The sequence below is a fragment of the Varanus komodoensis genome, unplaced genomic scaffold (assembly GCF_004798865.1).
Source record: "Varanus komodoensis strain SLA01 unplaced genomic scaffold, ASM479886v1 scaffold20_1, whole genome shotgun sequence".
Classification (NCBI taxonomy): domain Eukaryota; kingdom Metazoa; phylum Chordata; class Lepidosauria; order Squamata; family Varanidae; genus Varanus; species Varanus komodoensis.
The window spans coordinates 13,773,619-13,796,137 of record NW_025335587.1 but is presented as its reverse complement, the minus strand read 5'-3'; the positions used below and the strand labels follow the sequence as shown (position 1 = coordinate 13,796,137).

General features: G+C 45.9%; 1 protein-coding gene across 2 annotated transcripts in view; it reads right to left on the bottom strand.

Annotated features, from left to right (window-relative positions):
* AUTS2 (activator of transcription and developmental regulator AUTS2) overlaps positions 1 to 22,519 on the bottom strand; it is a 709,751-nt gene that overhangs the window by 574,365 nt on the left and 112,867 nt on the right. For both annotated transcript variants that reach the window (XM_044430464.1, XM_044430465.1), the window contains exon 2: positions 5,469 to 5,678. In XM_044430464.1, coding sequence (XP_044286399.1) covers positions 5,469 to 5,678 — 210 coding nt within the window. The remainder of the gene's footprint in view (positions 1 to 5,468; positions 5,679 to 22,519) is intronic.

Sequence of the window (22,519 nt, the reverse complement as noted above, 5' to 3'; positions counted from 1 at the left end):
TCCTCTTCTTTTTTTTTTTTGATTTTTATTTTTGATTTTTTATATCCTGCCTTTTTCCTACAAAGGGCTCAAGGCAGCTTACATCGCCTCCTCCATCTTATCCCCACAACAACAACCCTGTGAGGTGGGTTGGGCTGAGAGTCTGTGACTGGCCCAAAGTCACCCAGTGGGCTCCATGGCTGAGCGGGGACTAGAACCCAGATCCTCTGAGTCCCAGTCCCACGCTCTTAACCACTACACCACACTGTCTTCTTCTGTGCCTTGTGCCATTCATTTATTTTAAGGCTGTTCTTATCACACAATTTTCTTTCCATTGCATTTATAACCCACCTTTTTCCTCTTGCAAGGAACCCAAGACAGCTCACAAGCTTCCATTTTATCCTCACAACAACAACCCTGTGAGGTAGGTTAGGCAGGGAGTGACTGACTGCTGCAAAGTCTCCCAGTGAGCTTCATGGGCGAGTGGAGACACAAGGCCAGCTCCCCATCACACGCCACTGCATTCTGAGCTTATCTAAGTACCATGAAGTAACATAGAAGCAGAGCAAGTCAGAAGGGGTCTCCTGGGCCATCTAGTCTGACCCCCAGCTCCAGCTGGCTCCGCTCACGACATGCCCACCATCTGCATGTCCAGCCTAACCAAGGGCCTTGCCTAATTTCTTCTCCTCCCCATGATCTCTTCCCTGGACTTTAATTCAGGTGCAAGATGTGAAGGAACGTACATGCTGCCGGAAAGAGAGATGCTTGAACTGAGAAAGGTAAACCCCAGCAACACACCTTAGCTCCCTCATCAGCAGCACAAGCGCAAGATGCAGGAAACTAACCAGAGACTTTCTCTTAATTTTCTTAACCTTTGGATTGCCTTTCAAAAGCAATTTGAAGCTTTGATAGCAATCAGATCGAATCTGAAGGGTAAAAGTGTGCAAGACAGGTTTGGCATGGCAGTAGTTTTTCCCGTGGCAACGACACAAAAGGAAAACCTGTTCAGAAGAATACTAGCCTCTGCAGCTGCCTTGCCTCTATGGCAGAGAGATGAGCAATTATGCTGTTTTGAAGCATGTGACACTGGAAATGCTTTTTGACCCGTATCAGCATTAGTTCTCCCATTTCAGTATAATTCAAATTTACAAACATCCGTACCTAATATGATTCTGCCACAAAACGGTGTGAATTGTAATTGTCTCAAAATACATATTTGAAAAGGTGTTATCTCTTTCTTCAAAATGGTATTTAAATGCCTATTTTGAGACATTAAGTCCCTTGAATTACATGATAACATCCTGAGAAGTGTTAAATCATTATTTTATCCAGTGCATTGCTAAGTTCTGACTCTAAATTGTGTCCGAGAGGTGTGGATCCAGCAATTTCAGATCAGAGTTCATGGCAATGGAGGAGGAAAATCTAGCATAAGTTGTTTAAAGAGAAACTGAAAAAGCACAGGCTCCCAGAATAATCCTGACCCCAAATGGTTCCAGGAAATTCTAGCATTTTATTTGGTGCATCACTGAATACTTGGTGAATGTGCCTCTATGAAATAATTACAATGTATAAATAATTATAAATTATAATTATAAAATAATCTTCTATTGTTCCAGGAGACCTTCTCTTTCCACCTCCTTTTGCAAAAAGTTCCAAAGAATTCATAGATTCTCCAACCTCCACTGCTCCCCCTCAGTGTTGGAAAGGAAAACATATCTTTCTTGACCATGCTAATTAAGTTATGAGAATCCAGCATTTCACCTCAACGAACTGTATCATATCAGGCACCTTCTTTTAAAAGCAAGCACTGATCATTTTTCTAGCCTAGTTAAAATCATTCACCATACCATCACGCTGAATAATTGCAACTCTGTACTATGAATAGCCATTGAACTAGCTCATTAAAAGTTTTATGGCATGTTCTGGCTCAACTCAGAGAATCCAAGAGTTAGAAGGACCTCAGTGTTTCTCTGTTTCTTGACTGTTCCGGCTTCCATGCCTGGTGGCCATCCAGGCTCGACTTAAAAGCGTCTTCGGAAGAAGAGTCCATCAGAAACAGTCTGTTCTGAACAACTCATGCTGTTTGAGAGTTCTTCCTAATGCTCAGCTGACATTTCCTTTCCTGTACTTCTAACCTTTTAGTATGGTCCCACCATCTGGAGAAGCAGATGGAGCCCAATTCTCCATCATCTATGTGCCAACCCTCAAAATATTAGAAGATTATAACAGCACCTCTTAATCTCTTCTTGCCCAGACTAATTTACCCTTTCCTTCTCCCTGTAAGCAATGCAAAGATCAGCCAGAATCCAGAACCTTGTGTTTGCCAGATTTCTTTCCCATGCTTGGCCCTGGACAAAAAATGAGCCAAGCGGAGATCAAGTCCGGGAATGCTAGTCATTTTTTGCAAAGTAAGCAATTCATTGTGCAAAACATGCGAGGTGCATCAATGAAAATATGCAGAGCCTGCAGGTTGCGTGTGGGGAAGCAGAATCTTGCTGGAATTCGCTTCCTGCCAGACGCCCACACGGTTGCTCAGCATGCAGCATTTTTAAAAGAGGAAAGGAACTGGAGTCTGGAAAGCTGAGCTGGAGCAATCCGGTGGCTTCCCACCTCCAAACCGGATGCCTCCCACATCCCTCCTTTGCAGCCGTCTCATGGACAGGCTCCAATTCGCCAGCTCCCTTCAGTACCCACAGCTAGTCCTGTACTCCAGGTAAACCTCACCTGTAGTCCTGTAGTCCAGGTAAACCTCACCAACACAGGGCAAAGTGGTGCCATTCTTTCTCATCCTCTGGATACCATGCTGCGTTCTACTGATCCAACCCATAATTGCACTAGCTCTTTGTCACTGCCCCTTCTCACAGCTCGCTTTTGTCAAGGTCATGGACTACAAGCCCCTAGATCTGTTTCCCATACACTGCCCTCAACCAACATCTGAAAGAGGTCACCCGCGTTCAAGAGATTGTAGCACTGGCTTCCTCCATCTGTTTGGAAAACAGAGAACTTCTTGGAGTTCTGGCTGAGGGATGCTCTACACTGCAGGCCTTTCTTTCTTTCTTTCTTTCTTTCTTTCTTTCTTTCTTTCTTTCTTTCTATTGAAACATGGGCAGAACTGTGTTTTTCGAGAGCTAGCAGATGTGTAGAGGCCATACCAACTTTATGCCTTTTAGACTATTTGCCAAATGCATGTTGGGGGAAGGCTGAAAAGTCTGTAGGAAATGAAACGATCCAGTGTGTGTGTGTGTGTGCGCGCACGCGCGCAAACGTTCAGGAGAGTATGAAAATAGAGCAGCCATGTTCCCAGCGCATCCTTGTAAGGCAGCTAAAAAGTATCAAATAAATAAAAGGAATTAAGAACAGCCACAGCGATAGTCACCCGTCTAACGCTTATTCTTCCAGGAGAGCTTTGACTTGGTGGCAAAAGATGAATGAGTCAGCACCAAGGGGCCCTTTCCGCGGTGCACGGCATGGAAGAGCGGGCAAAGACAGTGGAAAAGACGGGACAGCGCACCGCAGAAGGGTCTGAGGACATGTGTCACTCATTTTGACAGGCAGGCTCATTGGTGGGCTGCTGAAACTCGCTGTGGCATGGAGCAGAAGCGGGTTTTCTGACAGCGTGTGCTAAATTATTGCAGATAATTATTGCCGATATCGCCACGAACAACGCTTCACACGCTGCTGCTGAGCAATGCGCCAGGATGCTGCTGGCTTTCCAAGCCACAAGGGCACGACAAAGGAGGTTCCCCTTCTATCTTTATGGCTTTCTCTTTTTTTAGGATCAGAAAAAAAAGCACAGGGCCATCAGATGAGGGCTCAGCATAACTTCCTTCAATCATGATGGACAGAAGAAATGAAAGAGGCTTCTCAGTTAGGTTTGGAGGACGTATGGGGCAGCTAGAGTCAGGTGGCAAATCTGTGCCAAGCTAAACAGGCAAACAGGAAACAGCAGCTGTGATTGTTCTAGAAGACCCCCTGACCCTCCAATGCTGTTAGACCCCAGCACCTATTTCCCTTGACCATTGGCTATGCTGGGGTTGAAGGAGCCAAACACCTGGAGGACCAGATTCCCCAGGGAGGGCAGAACAAGGATGGACACTTTGCCCGAGAAGGGGAGTAGATTGTCCATGTTGACACAGGCTGGGTCTTCGTAACCCAACACAGCGTCACAGTTCTTGCAGAAGCAGACACACAGGGCTGCTATGGACTCTTCACCAGCTGGACTGCAGAAGGCTTTGGTGACCTGCAGCAATCTTCAAGCGGGACTCCAGGTGCTGCTTCCAAGACCAGCTCTCCTGCTCTCTCCCACATCCCCTATTGCATTGTCCTCCATCGCCAGCAGCCATTCAATGCATCCCTGCAAGCTAGCCCATGACAGCTCTTGGCCTCCAGCAGACTGGCTGACCACGACTCCATTTTCCTCTCCAACACACCCCTCGCCAAGTTCCAGCCAAAAGCAGCCTTTCTCCAGACTCCCCACCCCAAAGCTTCTTCAGCAGCCCAGCTCCCACAGCCAACCAGCTTCTAAAGTAAGTGACAAGCCAAAACAAGACAGCTCCTGCTGACAGTTAGCAGCTCCTACAAAGGAGGAGAGGAGGGAGAAGAAAGGAGCAACAGAAGACCTCCCCTGAGGCAGTGGAAATGGGCCAGTGGCCTCCAACCCTTGCAGGGAAGAACAGAAAGCAGCTGCCTGGTTTCTGACACACAAGCTCCTACGCATCTTGAGTCCAGGGTATGTGAAAGACTACACTCTCCTCCATGAGTCCGTCCGTACCCTTCCAGGGAGGCCCTCCCCGCGGTCCCACCTCCATCACGGGCATGCTTGGTGGAAACATGGAGATGGCCCTCACGGTAGCTACCCCAAGGCTCTGGAACTCCTTTCCCAAGGATTGGCACAATCCCCAGTATGCTTTTGGAGGCAGGCAAACACTTCCCTCTTCCCACAGATCTTGGAGAACAGCCTGGACCTGTGAGATTCTGCCAGGCTATTCTATTCCCTGTGCCATTTTGACTTGTGGTTCAAGCTTGGCATTGTATATTATTTTATCATCCTAGCAGACTTAATTACATTTTTAATGTGCATATTTCTATTATTGTCTTAAGTGTAAAAGCACTTGATATTGCAAGCCACCTCGAGTCCCAACACAGGGAACAGATGGAATATAAATAAAAATAGAGTCACATTCCTTCAAGCTTTCGCCATTGTGTAGAAGCTCATCCAGGAAAACAAGGACACGCACACCCTGCCCTGTCGGAGTCATATCAACAGTGGGAACTAAAGCAAACCAAGCAAGACCTGTCCAGTTCTCACATGCACCAGGAATGAGCCAAATTCCCCACAAGCCTGTTCTCGAAATGGTTTGCTACTTTGGTTTCACATACCCTTCAAAGAGGTATCCCAAAAGTAATGGAAGAAAGTAATAGAGGAATGCAATGGGGGAAAGAGATGTTTCCAGCCCCAATACCTGGCAAAGTATATAGTTATTTCCTACCTGTCGAAGCCCTTTCAAGAATTTCTTTCTTTTCCTGAGGTGTTGGCAAAAGTTGCGGTCGTTCTCCCGGTCCGAACTGCAGCGGTGATGGTACCGCCTGCCCTTTTTCCGGCCACAGGGCAATCCATTAGTAAGCACCTCCCGCTTCTTCTTCACCAGGGGATCCTGGTGCTTTTCCACAGGGTCATGAGGTCTCACTGCTACGTCCTTCTGTGCAAAGGGGGCAGAAAGAGAAGGCTTTTTAGAAGCCTGCAGATCAGCAGCTGGGGAAGTTTTGAGTGGCAAGTCCATGTTGCTTCCTTGACCGCTTGGTCCCTTTCCCCACACCCGTTTTGGGGGGCCCATCTATAGCAAGCAAAGCTGCTCACGAGGCTTTCTGGGTGGTGCAAGTGCCAAAGTAGCATCGGGTGTCAGGTAGTAGAGAAGTGTTCATACGTACGTCTAAATAAATAAATGATCGTCGTACCTCCCAGCTGCACATTTTCAAAAGCCTTCATCTGCAGTCCCTCCTCGCCTCCGTATTACACTAGATCTAGTCATTATCCCTGCCTGTATACTTCTTCAAAATACAATTTAGGCAGCCAGAGATGTGGCCGAGAGCCAGTAGGGTGCAGTGGTTAGAGTGCTGGGATGGGATGGAGGAGTGCCAGGTTACACTGGGCCACGCAGCCCCCTGAGGGGCTTTGGGGCAGCTACAGACTTTCAGCCCAACCCACCTCACAGGGTTCCTGGCGGATGGATACGATGGAGCTGTGGAAGCATAGATGGCTTCCCTATGGCCTGCAGTGGCTGATCCTGCCTCATCTTGGAAGCTAAGCAGGGTCCGGCTGGGTTAGAATATGGATGGGAGACCGAGTGTAGGACTCAATGCTTATTGTTGTAAACCGCCCCGAGAGCTTCGGCAATGGGCAGAACAGAAATGATGATGAGGAGGAGGAGGATGCATGTTTGTATCTGTAGAAGAGTGCGCATCACTTGATCTCAAGTTCAGATCATAAAGTATTTTTAATGGTCAACATCACCCAAACCATTCCAAAGAAAGCAAATGATTTTCAAAATGTGCATTCACTAAGTTATATGTATCGATACAACTCTGGATAGAAGACGATAATTTAAATCAAGGGTGGGACTTTTTTTTTCAATCAAAGAGGCCAAATTCCAGACTGGGGAAAGGTCGCAGGGCCATGACCCATCTATGGTTGAATTTAAGCCAGACCATGGCAGGTAAAATGTATTTTCTATTTTGAAGTCTACATAGGAGTAAGCAGAACAAGCCATTACATGTCTACACAGAAGCAAAGAAGACCAAGAGTATTTCATATACCAACCCCCTGAAGGTCTACTCACAAGAAAAGCACACAAGCCTCAATGTCTATTGAGAAGTAAGCTGGACTCACTGGATAACACTTTCAACAGGTTTCCACATGGCTACTCAGAAGTAAACAGGAGTGAATCATTCGGCAGTTTCCTGCCCAGATCCCACCCTTCCATTCTGCAGGCAAAAAGCACATTATAATAGCACCTCCCTGACAGAAGTACATGAGCAAACAAAGAAGAACAGTAAGAGATAAATCAGGATTTACCCAGTGGAGCAAAAGAAAAGAGGGGAAGCAATGCAAATCCCAGGAAAACAAATAGAGCGCTATGTGGAGCGAGAGGTTGGTCAGACTGCAGCCTCTAGGTGGTTGCAGTCTGCCTGGCCAGAGCATGGGCCAGTTCTCATGAACAAAACAAGCCCCCTTGAATCATGGGGCATGCCAGCTCTTTTCTTCTTGAAGGTGCAGACAAGTGCAAAGTCTTGCAATTGGGGCACAGTAATGGGCGTCATAAGTACAGGTGAGGGGACAAGTGGCTGGGGAGCAGCACTTGTGAAAGGGACCTCGGAGTGCTGCTTGGCTGCAGGCTGAACATGAGCCAGCCGTGTGATGCGGTGGTCAAGAGGGCAAACACCACCCGTGGATGCATAGCCAGAAGTGTGGCTTCTAGATTGAGAGAGGTATTGCTGCCACTCTATCCAACTCTGGTGCACCCACAACAGGAGTCTTGTGCTCAGTCCTGGGCCCCTCGTTACAAGAGGGACATAGATCGGTGCAGCAAAGGGCCACGAGGATGGTGGCTGGTTTGCAGGGGAAGCCAAATGAGGAGAGGCTGAGGGAACTGGGTCTCTTCAGCCTGGAGAGGAGACTCAGAGGGGACCTGTTAGCGACATGCAGGTACGTGAGATGCCATGCAGAGGTGGGTCATGACCTTTTTCCCCTGTGGTGGAGGGCAGGATGTGTTCCAGTGGAGCCAAGCTCAGGGAACCAAGGTTCAACTTGGATGCCAGGACATACTTCCTGATGGTTAAGACCCCCGAGGGCATCGAGTGGGCTTCTACAGGAGGTGGTTGAGGCCCCACCGGTGTGGGTGTTCAAGGACAGGCTGGACATGCACATGGAAGGCATGCCATGAGTGGAGCCGGCTGGAGCCGGGGGTCAGACTAGATGGCCCAGGAGACCCCTTCTGGCTCTGTTTCTATGAGCCTTCGGCCAGTAACTCTGAAAGCCAAACTACTCACAACACTGCTCTCCACGGGACAATCTTCTGCCAGGTGGCAGGAGCCACTAATGCAGTTCAGAGGTGAAGCCTGAGCAACAGCAGACAAAAAAAAAGAAAGCTGCAAGCTTTCTGTCTGAGATTAGGTTGAACAAAGACACACGAGCAGCTTTTGCAGCAACAAGATTGCTTTGATCCTTTTAAATGCAGAAATGTCCCTTGTTAACCTGGCCCAGAAATCCACAGAAGTTTGCAGGCTATAAAAATGTTTGCTAGCAGAAACAAATTTAAGTCGTTGCATAAATGACTGAACTGTTCTTAAACTTAGGGGATCTCAGAGGTTTTGATCTTGAAAGGTTTTGCATCCAGTGGGATGGGAGAAATGATGGAAGTGCTTTTCCTTCAAGCCCATCCAGGAAAAGGATCAGTGCTGGATATTGGAGAGCCCACTGGGTTTCCTATATCCTGGCTTCCCTCTTATAATTTATATAATTTATTTTCAATATAAATATAAATGCATGTAAATTATTTATATTAATTTTATAAATTACATTACATGATATAAAACATATAAAAATAACTTGCATGCACATTATAAGATTTCTTTTAAATGCCAGTGCAAAATGTGGAGAGGTTTGGCTTTTGAAGAGTAACTATTTCAATTAGTGAAGGGATGATGGTTCAAAAGTCAGAAATTGTGTATCTATTACAGCGCAAGCCAGATTTCACCCCTTCTTCTACATCCATCGGCCAATACTAGAAGACGCCATTGCTTGGTGTCATTCGTTTTGCATGCCGATTACAGCAAATGTCCTGACAGGGAATCGAAGAGGCTAAACAGCCGAGTACAGGGAGGAGACAAGGTTGCAGGAGGCAAACCGGTAGTCTTCATGCATTGCCCTCTCTTTCCACAAAGATTTTGGAGCAAAAACAAATTTTGTGAGCAAAAACACAGAGCTGCTAAATACAGAAGCAAGCGGAACCGGATAAATACCACCTTTTGCTCCCAAGGAACATTTGCACTCTTGGTGGTGGAATGAAGAAGGAACGCAGCAGAGGACAGCTCCAGAATTATTTTCCAAGCAGAAGACAGTTCTTCCTCTGTTGATGCCTCGGGTCCACGGAGCAACCTTCCTTGCTCTGGCAATGATCACAAAACTTGTGACAAATTTGCACACACGAGAATGATGAAAATGATCAACCAGAGGTTGGATATTAATCTCCTTTGATTTGATAAGATTCCTATTTCATCCTCAGCGGTTCGTTTGCATTTCTAATTAAAAGTGAAGGATGGCATTTCAGCTGGTCGGAAATCTTTTGTTAAGTTCCTCGTATTTTTCAAGTTGAACTTGTGCAGTCGCAAGGTAGCACTGCCGAGCTCGATGAAGCTTGCTTCCAGGGAACTAACTATGCATAGCATTCCAGTCCATGCCCCATAAAGTTAAATGCAATTTTATTCCTGGTTTGTTTTGCAGTTTTTAACCTGAGTTTTCAGTTCTTCAATCAGGCTCTCCTTCAAAAGAACCCGGGGAAGAAGCAGTCAAGGCTGTGGATCTGGGACTCAGGCGATCTGGGTTCGAGTCCCCACTCAGCCATCAAACTCGCTGGGTGACTTTGGGCTAGTCACAGACTCCCAACCTACCTCACAGGGTTGTTGTGAGGATGAGATGGAAAGGAGGAGAAGCTTGTAAGCCACCTTGGTTTCATTGCACAAGGAAGAAAAGTGGACTAGAAATGCAAGGTAATGCTAACTTTAAAATAACCAGAAATAACAGGAAAGCAAGATATTTTTATATATCCAGGGGACATGACTATTAATTCATGGGAATTAATTGGGAATGTGGGCACAGTGGCGGATGTGCCATGCATCTGAACTGCAAGGCTTACCAATGCACAACTCTATGATGGCATAGAGGGCATTCACCATGTTGAAGCTAAGCAAATCCAGGGCTGTCCTGGACTTGGATGGGAGACCCTTGGGAACCTCATGGAGCCACCCGAAGTCCTGCCAGGGGAGAAAGGTGGGATATAAATATAATAAATAAATAAATAAATAAACCCCCATATTACAAGCCAGTGGGAAATCACATTGATACCCAGAAGTCTTCATTTAGCGCCAAACATGCCACATTAGCTCAACATGAAAGACAAATGTTTGCCATTTAATTATGCCTATCCACTTATTGGTTCCGGCAGATTGAATACTGAAATCTACCACCTCTTTTGTCTTCTGGTGAATGCAAAAGTTCATACAATGCTATGTAGACATTCAGAAGTTCAATAAAGAAATGATTGCAGAGTAAAGAGGGTATTAAAGGTTAGATTTCTCCCCGAACGAGACTGAATTAAATGTTGTCCGATACCCTTACGATACGCTGCCAATATCCTTAATTCCTAAGCTATGCTTTCAGCATTTACTTATCCAGCAAGAAGAAAGCAGAGCGAGTGAAGGAGGATGGGTAGAGGGGATCAGGCTAAAGATGGTGCTTCAAAGGGATACGGTGACCCAGGTAAGATAATTCACACATTTTACTCCTCTTTGTTATTTCAGGGTGTGAAAATGGGGCAGCAAAGAAAGCTGCCTGGACAAACATTATGGATTTTGGGCAAATTTTAAACATGGTTCTGGAGGAGAGCTTTGAACTAACCACAGCATTTATTTTCTTTTATTTATTTATTTAAAACTTTTATACCATCCCAATACAGACGTCTCAGGATGGTTTACAACTCCATTAATAAAATAGAATAAAAATAAAAATAAGAGTAGGGGTGGCACAGCATCTGATGTTAAGTCTAAAACCACCAATTAAAACAATTTATCAATTAAAATATTGGGAGAAGAAAAGGGCTCTCTTCCCCTTTTCTCCTTCAGTTCTGTTGCTTCCGCAATGTTTGGTTTATGGAAACCATGTTTGATTGTAGGGTCCACCTTTCAGCACCCAGAAGGCCCCTGAAATGGTCCACAATAAAACACAACTGTGATACAATAAAACAGAAAATTCGTTCTGGCTTGATTTCCTCCAGGAACGCCTTGTTCAGGGTATTCACAGAATTCCCTAACCTGAATCCTTGATCATTTGAACCATCTGCAAATGGAGGCTTTTAGCGTAGGACCTAACGACCTTTCCTTCTTGTAGCCCACTCTGGGAGCCTGTTCTGGCAAGACATTGCCCTAGATTAGTTCTGGGGCTCCCAGTCCCCCTCCCCAAGCCTCCGAATCTGCAAAGAGAGGAATCGTTGCTGCTTAAAAGCCATGTGAGAGCAAGAAAGAAAGACGGAAGAGGGTTTATCCCTTCCTTTGCATGGTTTGTTCCCAGCTGATCAACCCAAGAACAAACTGAGCACAGGCACTATTTGGAAGGCAATATTATGTGCTCTTAGTAGTAGATTAATGAATGTAATTATCTCCATTGTAGAAGTGCATTCTGCACACCCTGTAATTTATAGGATACTATAAAGTTCTAATGTGTTTTTATGTCCATAAGCTGCTTAACCATAATCTAATGTATTTGCACCCAGCCCTCTTTCTAAGTGGTTCTCAGCCATGCAGTGAGAATAAATCCTTCCCGGCCACCCTCGCCTTAATACAAAAAGCCAACATTTCTGTTGGAGCACCGGAGAGCAAACAGTTGCTGGAGAAAGGACTGGCTTCAGGGAGAATTGCTAAAATTATTTCATTTGCTATGCATCTACCGTGTCTTTCCAAAAAGTATGTCCAAGCGGCCCACCAGCAGCAAAGAGGGTCGGTTGCTTGCTCAGAGCATCAGGTTTTCTCACTGTGATCTGCTTCTCAAGGGCTCGAGTCAATCACGCCTCCACAAGCGGTTCTTTGCCTGAGCACAGGTTGAGATGCTCTCGTACATGGAACAGCTGGTAACTTTTCTGATTTTTGCCAAGTTGTCTCCGACTCAAGGCAACCCTAGGAATGAAAGCTCTCTGAGGTCTTAGCTCTGGCTCAGCTCTTGCAAATTCCTTGATGGAGTCCATCCATCTCCTAGTTGGCCTTCCTCCTCTTCTGCCTTCAACTTCCCCTGGAGTGATGGTCTTTTCCAGGGACTCCTCTCTCTCATGATTTGCCCAAACCTTCAGCTTTGTACAGGGAAAGTTCTAGCTTGATTTGCTCTAGGACTTGTCAGCTCTCGTTCATTCTAGGGTATTCCAAAAGCTCTCCTCCAGCATCATGGCCCAAACACATCAGCGTCTTCATCCAATCCTGTGGATCACCTTGAACTTGTCGAAGATTTTGCATCCCTTGCCTTAGTCATCCGTTCAAATGGAGATTGCTAACAAAGAACACTTGGAAGGTCAGCAGTGAAAGAACTGGAAGAGATAATCAAGTGTGAGGACATTTCACTGGAGACCAAGGTCAAGATCATCCACACTGTTATAGTCCCATTCACCATGTACAGATGTGAAAGCTGCACAGTGAAGACAATTGACAGGGTGGAAATGAATCCTCTCAAAACAGAGTGCTGGAGGAGAGCTTTGTAAGTATCCTGGACTAAACAAAAGACGAACAAGGGTATCGGATCCTGACTCCAACCAAGCCAGGATTCATTTTCTGTTTTACCTTATCACAGTTGTGTTTTATTGTGGACCAGCCCATCTGGATGCCAAAAGGTCAGCTCTACAAACTAAAATGGATTCTATAAAGCAAACATTGGGAGGCAACAGAACTGCAGGAAGAAGCTGGAGGAGAAAGGAAATGTGTGGTTAATTTGATTGCACATACTTAGGCTTAGCTTCTATAGGGGATTGTGGGTTGTGCCCAGGATTGTGGATGAGACAATTCTCAGGGGAGGTCAGCGACAACTCTGGGAGCATTCCAGCTTTGAAAGATGCCTTCTGGAACCGTGGCCCTGTTCACCACCTCCTGAACTTGTCCTTCATTCATTTGTAAGCTGGATATTAGCCATGGAACGAGAAGGCTGTTTTGTTTTGTTTTAGGTTACTATAATTTTAAAGTCCTGTCTGTACGAGCATATGGGAAGTTACTGCACACAGGATTTGCACCATGAAAAGCAGGATGCGTACTGCCTAAACAAAGATAGCTCTGAAAGACTGTGTGGGAGCTGGAAGGCCAATGACCACTCCCTATAAACAGGTAACAGCTGAAGACCGAGGCAGAAAGAATCCAATGCCTCCCACAGATTCCCTGGGCAGCTGCTCTGCCCCATTACATCATCTACGGAATCTGGAGAAACTTGGGGGTTATCACCAGCATGGCTCTGGATAACAGCTACATGAAGGGACCCTGGAAAAGAATTGTGGTGATGGACAGACATATGCCAAGCAATTATTCAGAGAATGGAAGCTCTTTGGACGTTCACTGCAAAGGTAGCTTCTGTATAGCCTGAAGTGCCCAATCCTGGAAGCTAAGCAAGGTCAGGCCTGGTTCAAATCTCGATGGGGGACCTAAATGTGGTGAACCACCCAGGTGCTATAGAAATGTAATTAATAAAACTACAGTGATCAAGGGCAGCTCAGCTTAGAGCATGTAAGGTTGTGTGTCCCAGAGGCTGCTGGGACTTCTGCTTGGAAAGGAGGTGGGGATAGAGCACCCCTTTATTACAAAGCCCCAGGGAATAATTTATCAAGCTCTCAACCCAGAGAAATTTATTTTCTATAGCTCCTCCATTTAAAAGCACTTCTCTTGTCATATGAACTTATGAATTGCCTATTTTAGCTGCAGCGCCCGAGTACTTTGCTGGCATTCTCCTTCTGCATTAAGTACTTCCAGATCAGCTCGGATTTAAACCAGATCGCTCTTCTTTCCTTGAAAATGAGTCAAATCGGATTTTTAAAATAAGGAACCCCTTCTCTCCCTCTCCCTCTCCCTCTCCCTCAAATGCTTCGTCTTTTCGGACCTGGTCTTACAACCAACCTGATAATAAGCTCCTCATATTTCTCCAGTGAGAGATTACTAGGTTTTCATTTAAGTTTCCTCCTCGTTCAGTCTCTCAGGAACTGAGACAGCACTGCCAGGACCGCTACGCTACTTCAGTTCTCAGGAAAGAATTTTTTAAAAGCTTACAAATTCAATCAAACCTGGAGCTTTGCCAGGGTGAGTCATCTTTAACCCCGTCCAAGGCAGTCTCTTACAGCATTCATGTGCAAGAGACCCCCTGCTTGCTGCTGCTCCCGCAATCCCATTCAAAGGACTCCAAAGGTACAAGATCGGGGTGCGGGGAGGTATGGTAACTGGAAATGAGGCCATCATTTCACAATGATGCAGGACACTGGAGCATGGAGACTCTGAAGAGGGCCCATACGCAGTTGGCCACGTCCTTCCCTCTCTTCAGTCCCTGGGGTTGGACCAAGACTTACTCATGCTTAGAGCACACCAACTCACCCCAATGGGGACATGCTGCAAGCCACCCAGAATGCTCAGGCTACGGCTGATATGCAAATGAGATCAAGACGACGATGATGATAATGATGGATGATGAAGTTCACGGACATCGTATCAATTTTTACAGGTCTACTTGAAGCATGACTAAATCTGGGTGCAACCGATTGCCTCAAAACCACGCCACTGTCATCTTACCCATGTGCATGTCTCAAAACGGCAGCACATTGGCCTGGTCCCATCATTTTATTAATATTAATAAATATTAATATATTATTATTATTAAGAATAATATTAATAAGACTGGTTCTAATATTATAATAAATATTGCTTATATTGTAATATTAATAATACTAGAATCATAGAAGAGTAGAGTTGGAAGGGGCCATGAAGGCCATTGGGTCCAACCCCCTGCTGTTACAGGACACCCGTTTACACCATCCCATTCAGATGGCTCTCCAGTTTCTTTTGAATGCCTCCAGTGTGGGAGAGCCGCCCACCTCTCCAGGCAGCTGGCTCCACTGTCCTATTGCCCTGTTAGTGAGGAAGCTTCTCCTGATGTCCAGCCTGAATTTGGGTTGCCACAGCTGGAACTGATTGTTCCGTGTCCTGCACTCTGGTATCAGTGACAAGAGATCTTGACCTTCATCTTTGTGACAGCCTCTCAGGTACTTATAGAGGGATCTCATGTCCCCCCTCAGTCTCTCTTCTCAACATTTATTTATTTATTTATTTATTAAAACATTTTTATGCCGCCCCATTCGCCGAAGCCTCGGGGCGGCTTACAACAATAAATAAAAGTAATTATAATATAAATTACAATAAATATAAACATTAAAAATCCAAAAAATACAATATAAAATAAGCCGCCCTGGCCAGATAAGATCAAATAATACTAACAGTTAAAATGCCGCTTAAATAAAAAGGTCTTCGCCTGGTGCCGAAAAGCAAATAATGACGGCGCCAGGCGGACCTCTCTGGGGAGCGCATTCCATAACTTAGGCGCCACCGCTGAGAAAGCCCTCCTCCGAGTAACCACCCTCCTAATTTCCTTCACTGAGGGCTCCCGGAGGAGGGCCTCTCCCGCTGATCTCAAGGGGCGGCTGGGCATATATGGATGTAAGCGCTCCTTCAGGTAGTCAGGACCCAAGCCGTTTAGGGCTTTATAGATCATTACCAACACCTTGAATTGGGCCTGGACTTCATGCCCAGTTCTCTCAGACTCTCCTTGCAGGGCAGTGTTTCCAAACTCTGGATCCATTTTTTGCCCTCCTCTGAACCCTTTCAAATTTTCCTGCATCTTTCTTAAATCTCAGTGCCCAGAACAGGACACAGTATTCCAGATATAATACTATATTATATAGTATTTTATATTTTACAATAACATGCCTATTATAACCATTGTGCTAATGGTAACATTATAGAACCATTGAAACAGAGCAAGTCAGAAGGGGTCTCCCAGGCCATCTAGTCTGACCCCCGACTCCTACCGGCTTTGCTCACAACATGCCCACCATAATTGCATGTCTTAGAAGTAAAAGATACATAGAAACATGTGGGCACGTCAGATGAATTCCCAAGCACACTGCTTGCCATCCCAGCTGGGGCTGTGTGAGTAAAAGGAGCCACACACCCAGGTCCGTGTGCACCTGGCAGGGCAGCGGCTCCTCCACCCTGTGCATGGAATGAGGAGCAGGACCAAAGACCTCTTGGGCAGGAGCTCTCCAAGGGATGGCCAGTTCATGAGTCACCCAGAGGACTCACCTGATCAGCTCCAATACATGATAGGCGATAACTAGGGAATTCCCCTGTACACCTTTCATCATCTCACTGGAAGATTCCTCTCCCTGCCCATTTCCCATGGCCAAAACCTCTGCAACCAGAACTTCCCAGTCCTGGATATTTTCTTTATTAAAACTTTTCGATACCGTCCCATTACAGGCGTCTCAGGACAGTTTAAAACTCCATTAATAAAATGGAATAAAATAGAAATAAGAATGGGAGTTGTATAAAGCCACCAATAAAACAAATTAACAATGAAAATATTGCGAGGTTAAAAAGGGTTTTCCTGATGCCGAAAGGAAAGAAGCGTTGGCACCAGGCGGACCTCTTTGGGGAGCGTGTTCCACAGTTGGGGCGCCACCACAGAGAAGGCCCTCCTCCGGGTAGTCACCCTCCTGATTTCTTTCAAGGAGGGCTCCCAGAGGAGGGCCTCTGAGGGATGGGGTGGCACATAGGATATGTCCTAACAGGGAACACAGCCCCCATTTCACCAATCAGTAGGAGCTATCAGCATCCCTGGGAGAGACCCAGCCTTTGCAGAAGTGCATGGAAAACAAAAGCTTGAGGGATGAAACTTTAAAGAGGGCAGGAGGAATCTGAAAGCAGATTAATACAAGTTGTGCATTATCACCCCAACTGTTAAGAGGGGAAAATGGAAAGCCGAGGAAGAAGAGGAATGGGTGAGTATCCTGGAAATGCCACACATTGTCACTTTTTCTTTCAGATCAGACTCCTTCTTGTTATGAGAACAAAAGCCATGCCTGAAACACTTTTCTGCTCCAAACACACGGTCTTCTAAAATGCAATGCTAAATCCAACAAACGCAGTGCATTCCAAGCAATACGGCAGCAAAACCAGCTAAGCAACGGGAGAAACTCTCTCCTGCAGCCCTATTTTAATCATGCAGTAAAATATAAGACCACCGTGGCCTCATGACTGAACTGTGTACAAGCCACAATGGAGTCTTGTACACAGCTGTACACAAACCTTTTCAATTGTGCTAGTACAGGAGCAACGAGGGGGTACCGCTGTGCAAAGGACCAAAACCAAATGCTACACCACATAGGTATGCAATAGTCTAGTATGTTGCCAAATACGAGCACGGATGTTCCAGGACAAACATTTCAGCAGACCTTCAACAGAACTTCAGTGGCACAATGGGAATGATCATTTATCTAAATTAACGTTCCACTCCAGAGGAGACATGGAACTGGGAAAAAGAAAACAAGTATTGAGGACTTTTGTGCTGAGAATGAAGGATGCTCAGTTTTCCATGGAAAATACTGGGGCACACGGGGAGAATACGTTTTGATGCTGGTCTCCAAACTGCATTGTCTCCCCACATGCAATAGTCCATCACCAACTTGAATCAAGAAAATGCACAAGCAAGAGGGTCAGATTTCAAGACTTTCAGTTCGATCGTAGCTGAACTGCTGGCCTTACAGAAGAAAAGACATTCCAAATGACTAGTAATTCTCTTGAACTTCTACATCCTTTTCATCGAGATTAGAGCTGATGAAGATGGCCTTTTGGACATGCAGCTTTGCAGGTCAAGCAAGAGCTCCAGAGTTTTGAAACCATCTTGAGATATTTTTCTGGACATGCAGAGCAAGACTAAAGCATGCTCTGCATGTCCAGAGCAAAGTCTCAGTCCACAATTCCATTTACTTTCATGATTTCATAAATCACAATTCAACCAGATATTTATTTATGACATGCACATTAATCTTCTCCCTTTCCTTGGGTCCCTTCATTTTTTCTTTTCTTTCTCACCTCCCTCTCCTTCCTTCCTTCCACTTTTGTTTCTGCCTTCAGTGCTTTGTGGATCTTCTCAACAGCTTCTCCGAAAGTCTAGGACATTGCCTAATTCTTCAGTTTGCCAGGGAGAAATAGTGGAGACTGCCTTTTGGGTGGTTGCCCAGGATTAAGATCTCCCAAAGAATGGTCAGAATAATGCAACATCCAGGACAACATGGGAAGGTAACATGGAAGCTCTGAAGGAGAAAGCGGAATCTATCCCCAGGCCTGTTCCCACATGGAACTGTTTGCTGTGGTTCCTAGTGGTGTCATAAACTGCACATGTAGCAGAGGTATTCTCTTACCTTCACTTCTGAGGCCCTCTTCACCGTACCTTTCAGGGTGGGGGGACTCATCTGGGTGAGAGCTGTCCTGGACCCTTATTCCCAGCTGTGACAAACTGGTGCCATCCATCTCCTACCACAAGTGCTTGAAAGTGGGGCTCTCTGAAGATTTGAGGGGGACACAGGCAGCGCCCCTCCAAATCAATGAGTCTTCCCCAACTTTGCTAGCAGTGGACATAGCAATGCCGCTGAGTAGCACCCCAAGTCCCAGTCTGCTGAAAGTGATTCAATGCCCCCTGTCAAGTTAAGTTCCCAACAAAGCGTCCCCGGGAATCATCACTGTTTTGAGAAGGAAACGCCCCCCTGTGAGCCAGCTCCTATGGCCAGGTAAGCCTCTACCTGCATCAGCAGGTGGCTGAAACAGCCAACGTGGGTGTCAGTGCAGGTGAAGGGCCAATACTAGCACCCACGAGCCCTCCCCTCCCCAAGTAGCGAAGGAAGAGGAGACATCAGCCAGCCGAACCCAACTGGACTGCGCCAACTAGAGTGAGAAACCACTCCCTGGAGCTCCATTTCTCCTACAAAAGCATCCAGGAGGAGTGGAACACAAAGTGGAGATGCCAGAAAATGACGAGATGGGCAAAATTCTCTTTTCCTTTCCTAACAGCCTCTAAGTTCAACTGCTAGGCGAACACGAACAAAATTTGTTTTTTAGAAACATAGAAACAGAGCAAGTCAGAAGGGTCCTCCCGGGCCATCCAGTCTGACCTCCGGCACCAGTTGGCTCTGCTCACGACCTGCCCACCATGTGGACGTCCAGCCTATCCTTGAACATCCTCGCCGATGGGGCCTCAACGACCTCCCATGGAAGCCCATTCCACACCCTCGGGGTCCTGACTGTCTGGAAGTGCTTCCTGGCATCCAAATGGAACCTTGGCTCCCTGAGCTTTGCTCCGTTGGAGCATGTCCAACGGAGCAAAGGGGAGAACAGGTCTCTCCCCACCTCCATGTGACATCCCCTCACATACCTGTATGTAGCTATTTTGTAGCCATTTCAACCACTGCAGAAGCACTTTGTGCCTTTGCTATGCATCCGACAGACCTACAGGCAAAGCTTTGCTCTGCAGCTGTCGAATTGCGCACCCCGCACCTGCAGCAACTCCAAGCAAGCGCAAAAGTTGAGCTGGTTCTGCTAGAAGCCTCGAATTCCCTGCATTAACCACCAGCCAGTCATGTCTCTAACAGCGTTCTCTAGTTCCAGACACCTGGGTCAGTGGTTCTCAGTCTGCGGTCTGTGGATCTCGGGGGCCGCAATGTCGCCGCAGGGGGTCCACGAAGGCTTGGAAAAGTATTGTTTTTTGCAGTTAAATCTGAATGAACGAATGAGTGAATGAACAAAAGCAAGAGGGAATGGGAAAGAGAACAACATCTTAATTTTCCGTGCTTGTTTTGTAAAGTGGCTTTTGTGGCTATTGCCACAAATACAAACAATCAGAGGTCTAAATCGGCCATGGGAGGAGCTGTCAGAGGGCAAATAGCTGCATTGGAAAATAATGTTGATTGTATTATTTGAAATTCGTATGGCATCATTGCAATAAAGGTATTATAATAGGAGTTTAAGTGGACTCCAGGGGATGGTGGAGGACAGGAAGGCCTGGAGGAGTGTTGTCCATGCGGTCGCGATGGGGTGGACATGACTTCAGGTCCTGTAAGCCTTTTGTAAGCCGCCCCGAGGCTTCGGCGAATGGAGCAGCATAAAAATGTTTTAATAAATAAATAAATAAACAACTTATTTCCCCTTCTCTCCAAATTTGAAGGCCCTTCAGGAGAAAATTGAAATAAATATTTGAGGCAGGGTCGTGCTTTAAATCTTAAGTCTTGGTGGTCCGTGGCCACAAAAGGTATTTGAAGGGGGTCCATGGTGAAGGAAAGGTCAAGAACATGTTATGAGCAAAGCCGTCTGGAACCGGGGGTCAGACGAGATGGCCCGGGAGACCCCTTCCGACTCGCTCTGTTTCTGTTTCTAACTATCAAGAAACCAGCAGAGAAAAGCATCTATTTCAGATTGCTCCGCCAACTCAGCCTGTTGCTCACCAGGGTAAGTCAGAGCTTACCCTCACCCTACTTGACCCTACCTGGAGACACTACCTGGCAGTGTAAAATCTGGTTGAAACTGCTGGGGCTGCATTTGCCTTCAAGCCTGTGCAAAGACGGGTTACCAAAGAATCTGAGTTGCATGCGGTTGCCATCTCACTGTGGAACATGGGACCCTAAGGCCTTCAACAGAGCTCCTTATCCAAATGCCAAGCTTAAAGGAAGCAAGGAAGGAGACTACAAGGGGGAGGGCCTTTTCGGTGGTGGCCCCTCCATTTATGGAATCGACTTAGCAGGGAGGTCCACCCGCCGCTGCCGCTTCATACTTTCCAGTGCCAGGTCAAAACCTCCTTATTCCCCTACTATTTTAAATCATTGAATGATATGTGTGTTCCAAGTGGTGTTTATTGTACTGATTGCTTGCCTTGGTTTTATGTTATTATCTATTCTGTGTTTATGTTATTATCTTGATGATGTGAGCCGCCCCGAGGCTTCGGCGAATGGGGCGGCATAAAAATGTTTTAATAAATAAATAAATAAATAAAATCGATTCTAACTGTTTAGCTGGGTTTGCTTGTATCTGCTTTTTGTTACTGTTATGCTGTTTTAAAGTTTAGTTATCTGTAAACCGTCCTGAGAGCCATGGGCTGAGGGAATGGTGTACACATTTTAATAAGTCAGTCACTACCATCTTTGTTTGTAATATTCCAAATCTCCTGTTTTTGATCATGGCCACACCTCCCCTGCCCTCACGCTTAATAATAAAGATTACAGGAGGAAGGGGAAAACACAGGATTTCTTTTGAAAGAGAAGATATTGGTCTATTTGAGAATCATGTCAGTCTCACATAACATGTTATATCTGTTTTGCCAGTACTTTGTATTTCTAAAGTAATCCATAGACCAGTTTTATCATAATCATCAACATTATTCTGTTCATAGCCAAAGCTCTCCTGGCGGTTGACAATATCTGAGGTCCCCCGTGCAGATTTCTATCAGGCCTGACCCTGCTTAGCTTCCAAGATCAGGCAGGATCAGGCACTCCAGGCTATACGAAAGCTATTCTAATATCTTTTCTCACAAAATAGGCATTTCTAAACACACTTTAGAAATTTCTCTCACAAAATCGTGCATTTTTCGGCATGCAATTATATGCATTTGCTTGAGCTGCCAACCACCATCAGCATCAGGTGGCCGGCAAACTCTTAATATTTCTAATTTTTATGTGAGGTTTACACCTTTCAACATAAGCAAGCATCTGTGTCAAACCACTGGCAATGCAAAACAGGAGCTGCTGTGCAAGCTCGGAAGGACAGCTGGATTTGGACTTGTAGCTTGGATCAGAAGGTGCAGATCAACTCTGTCTGCTTCAGAGTTTGCAAATAAGAAATCTTCCAAGCATCTCTGACTCATTCAGTCTTTGATCGCTCATCTTCCACTGATTGAAAACCGAGAGACTATTCCTTCTTGAAGTTAAAGGTACGTGTAAGAACGTAAGAGAGCTTTGATGAATCAGATGGAAAGCCTAAATACTTATTTGTCGTATTTATAGCCAAGCTTTCCACCATGGTGGAACTCGAGGTGGCTACGGGAGCGCCCCAAGTGTCTCCCCTCCAAACTCAGGCCAGCCCCAGGCCTGCTTAGCTTCAGCACAGCCCCTGTCCTGCGTGCCTTCAGCCCATGGTCTCTTTTCAGTGGGAACCCCACGAGCCAACTCAGCGGCTCTGTGTGAGTCACAGTCTCTCTGCCCAGCCTGCCTCACGGGGTTGTTGTGGGGATAAGATGGACAGCAGGAAGAGAAAGATGGAATCTGCCTTGAAAGAAAAAGAGGGCAGGATATAAATATAAGCAAGCAGTCAAATCCATTGGTCTTCAAAGCATGGAGAGATGCATTTTTAAGGCCTGTGTGTTCAAGTTCCCTTTTCCCCTTAGCAGCCTGCAAAGTGTATTTGGGAACTCCACGAGCAAGATCTGAATGTAAACCTCTCCCACTCCGCATTTAGATGGCACCCCATCTATGGAATGTGCTCCCCAGAGAGGTCCGCCTGGCACCGTCGTTATTCATTTTTCAGCACCAGGCTAAGACCTTTTTATTTAAAACTTATTTTAATTTTTAAATTATTTAATTAATAGGATTTTAAATTTTTAGCCGAGAATGCACCAGGGGTTTTTTAATTTTAAAAATTTGTTGTATTGTTATTATTTATGTAT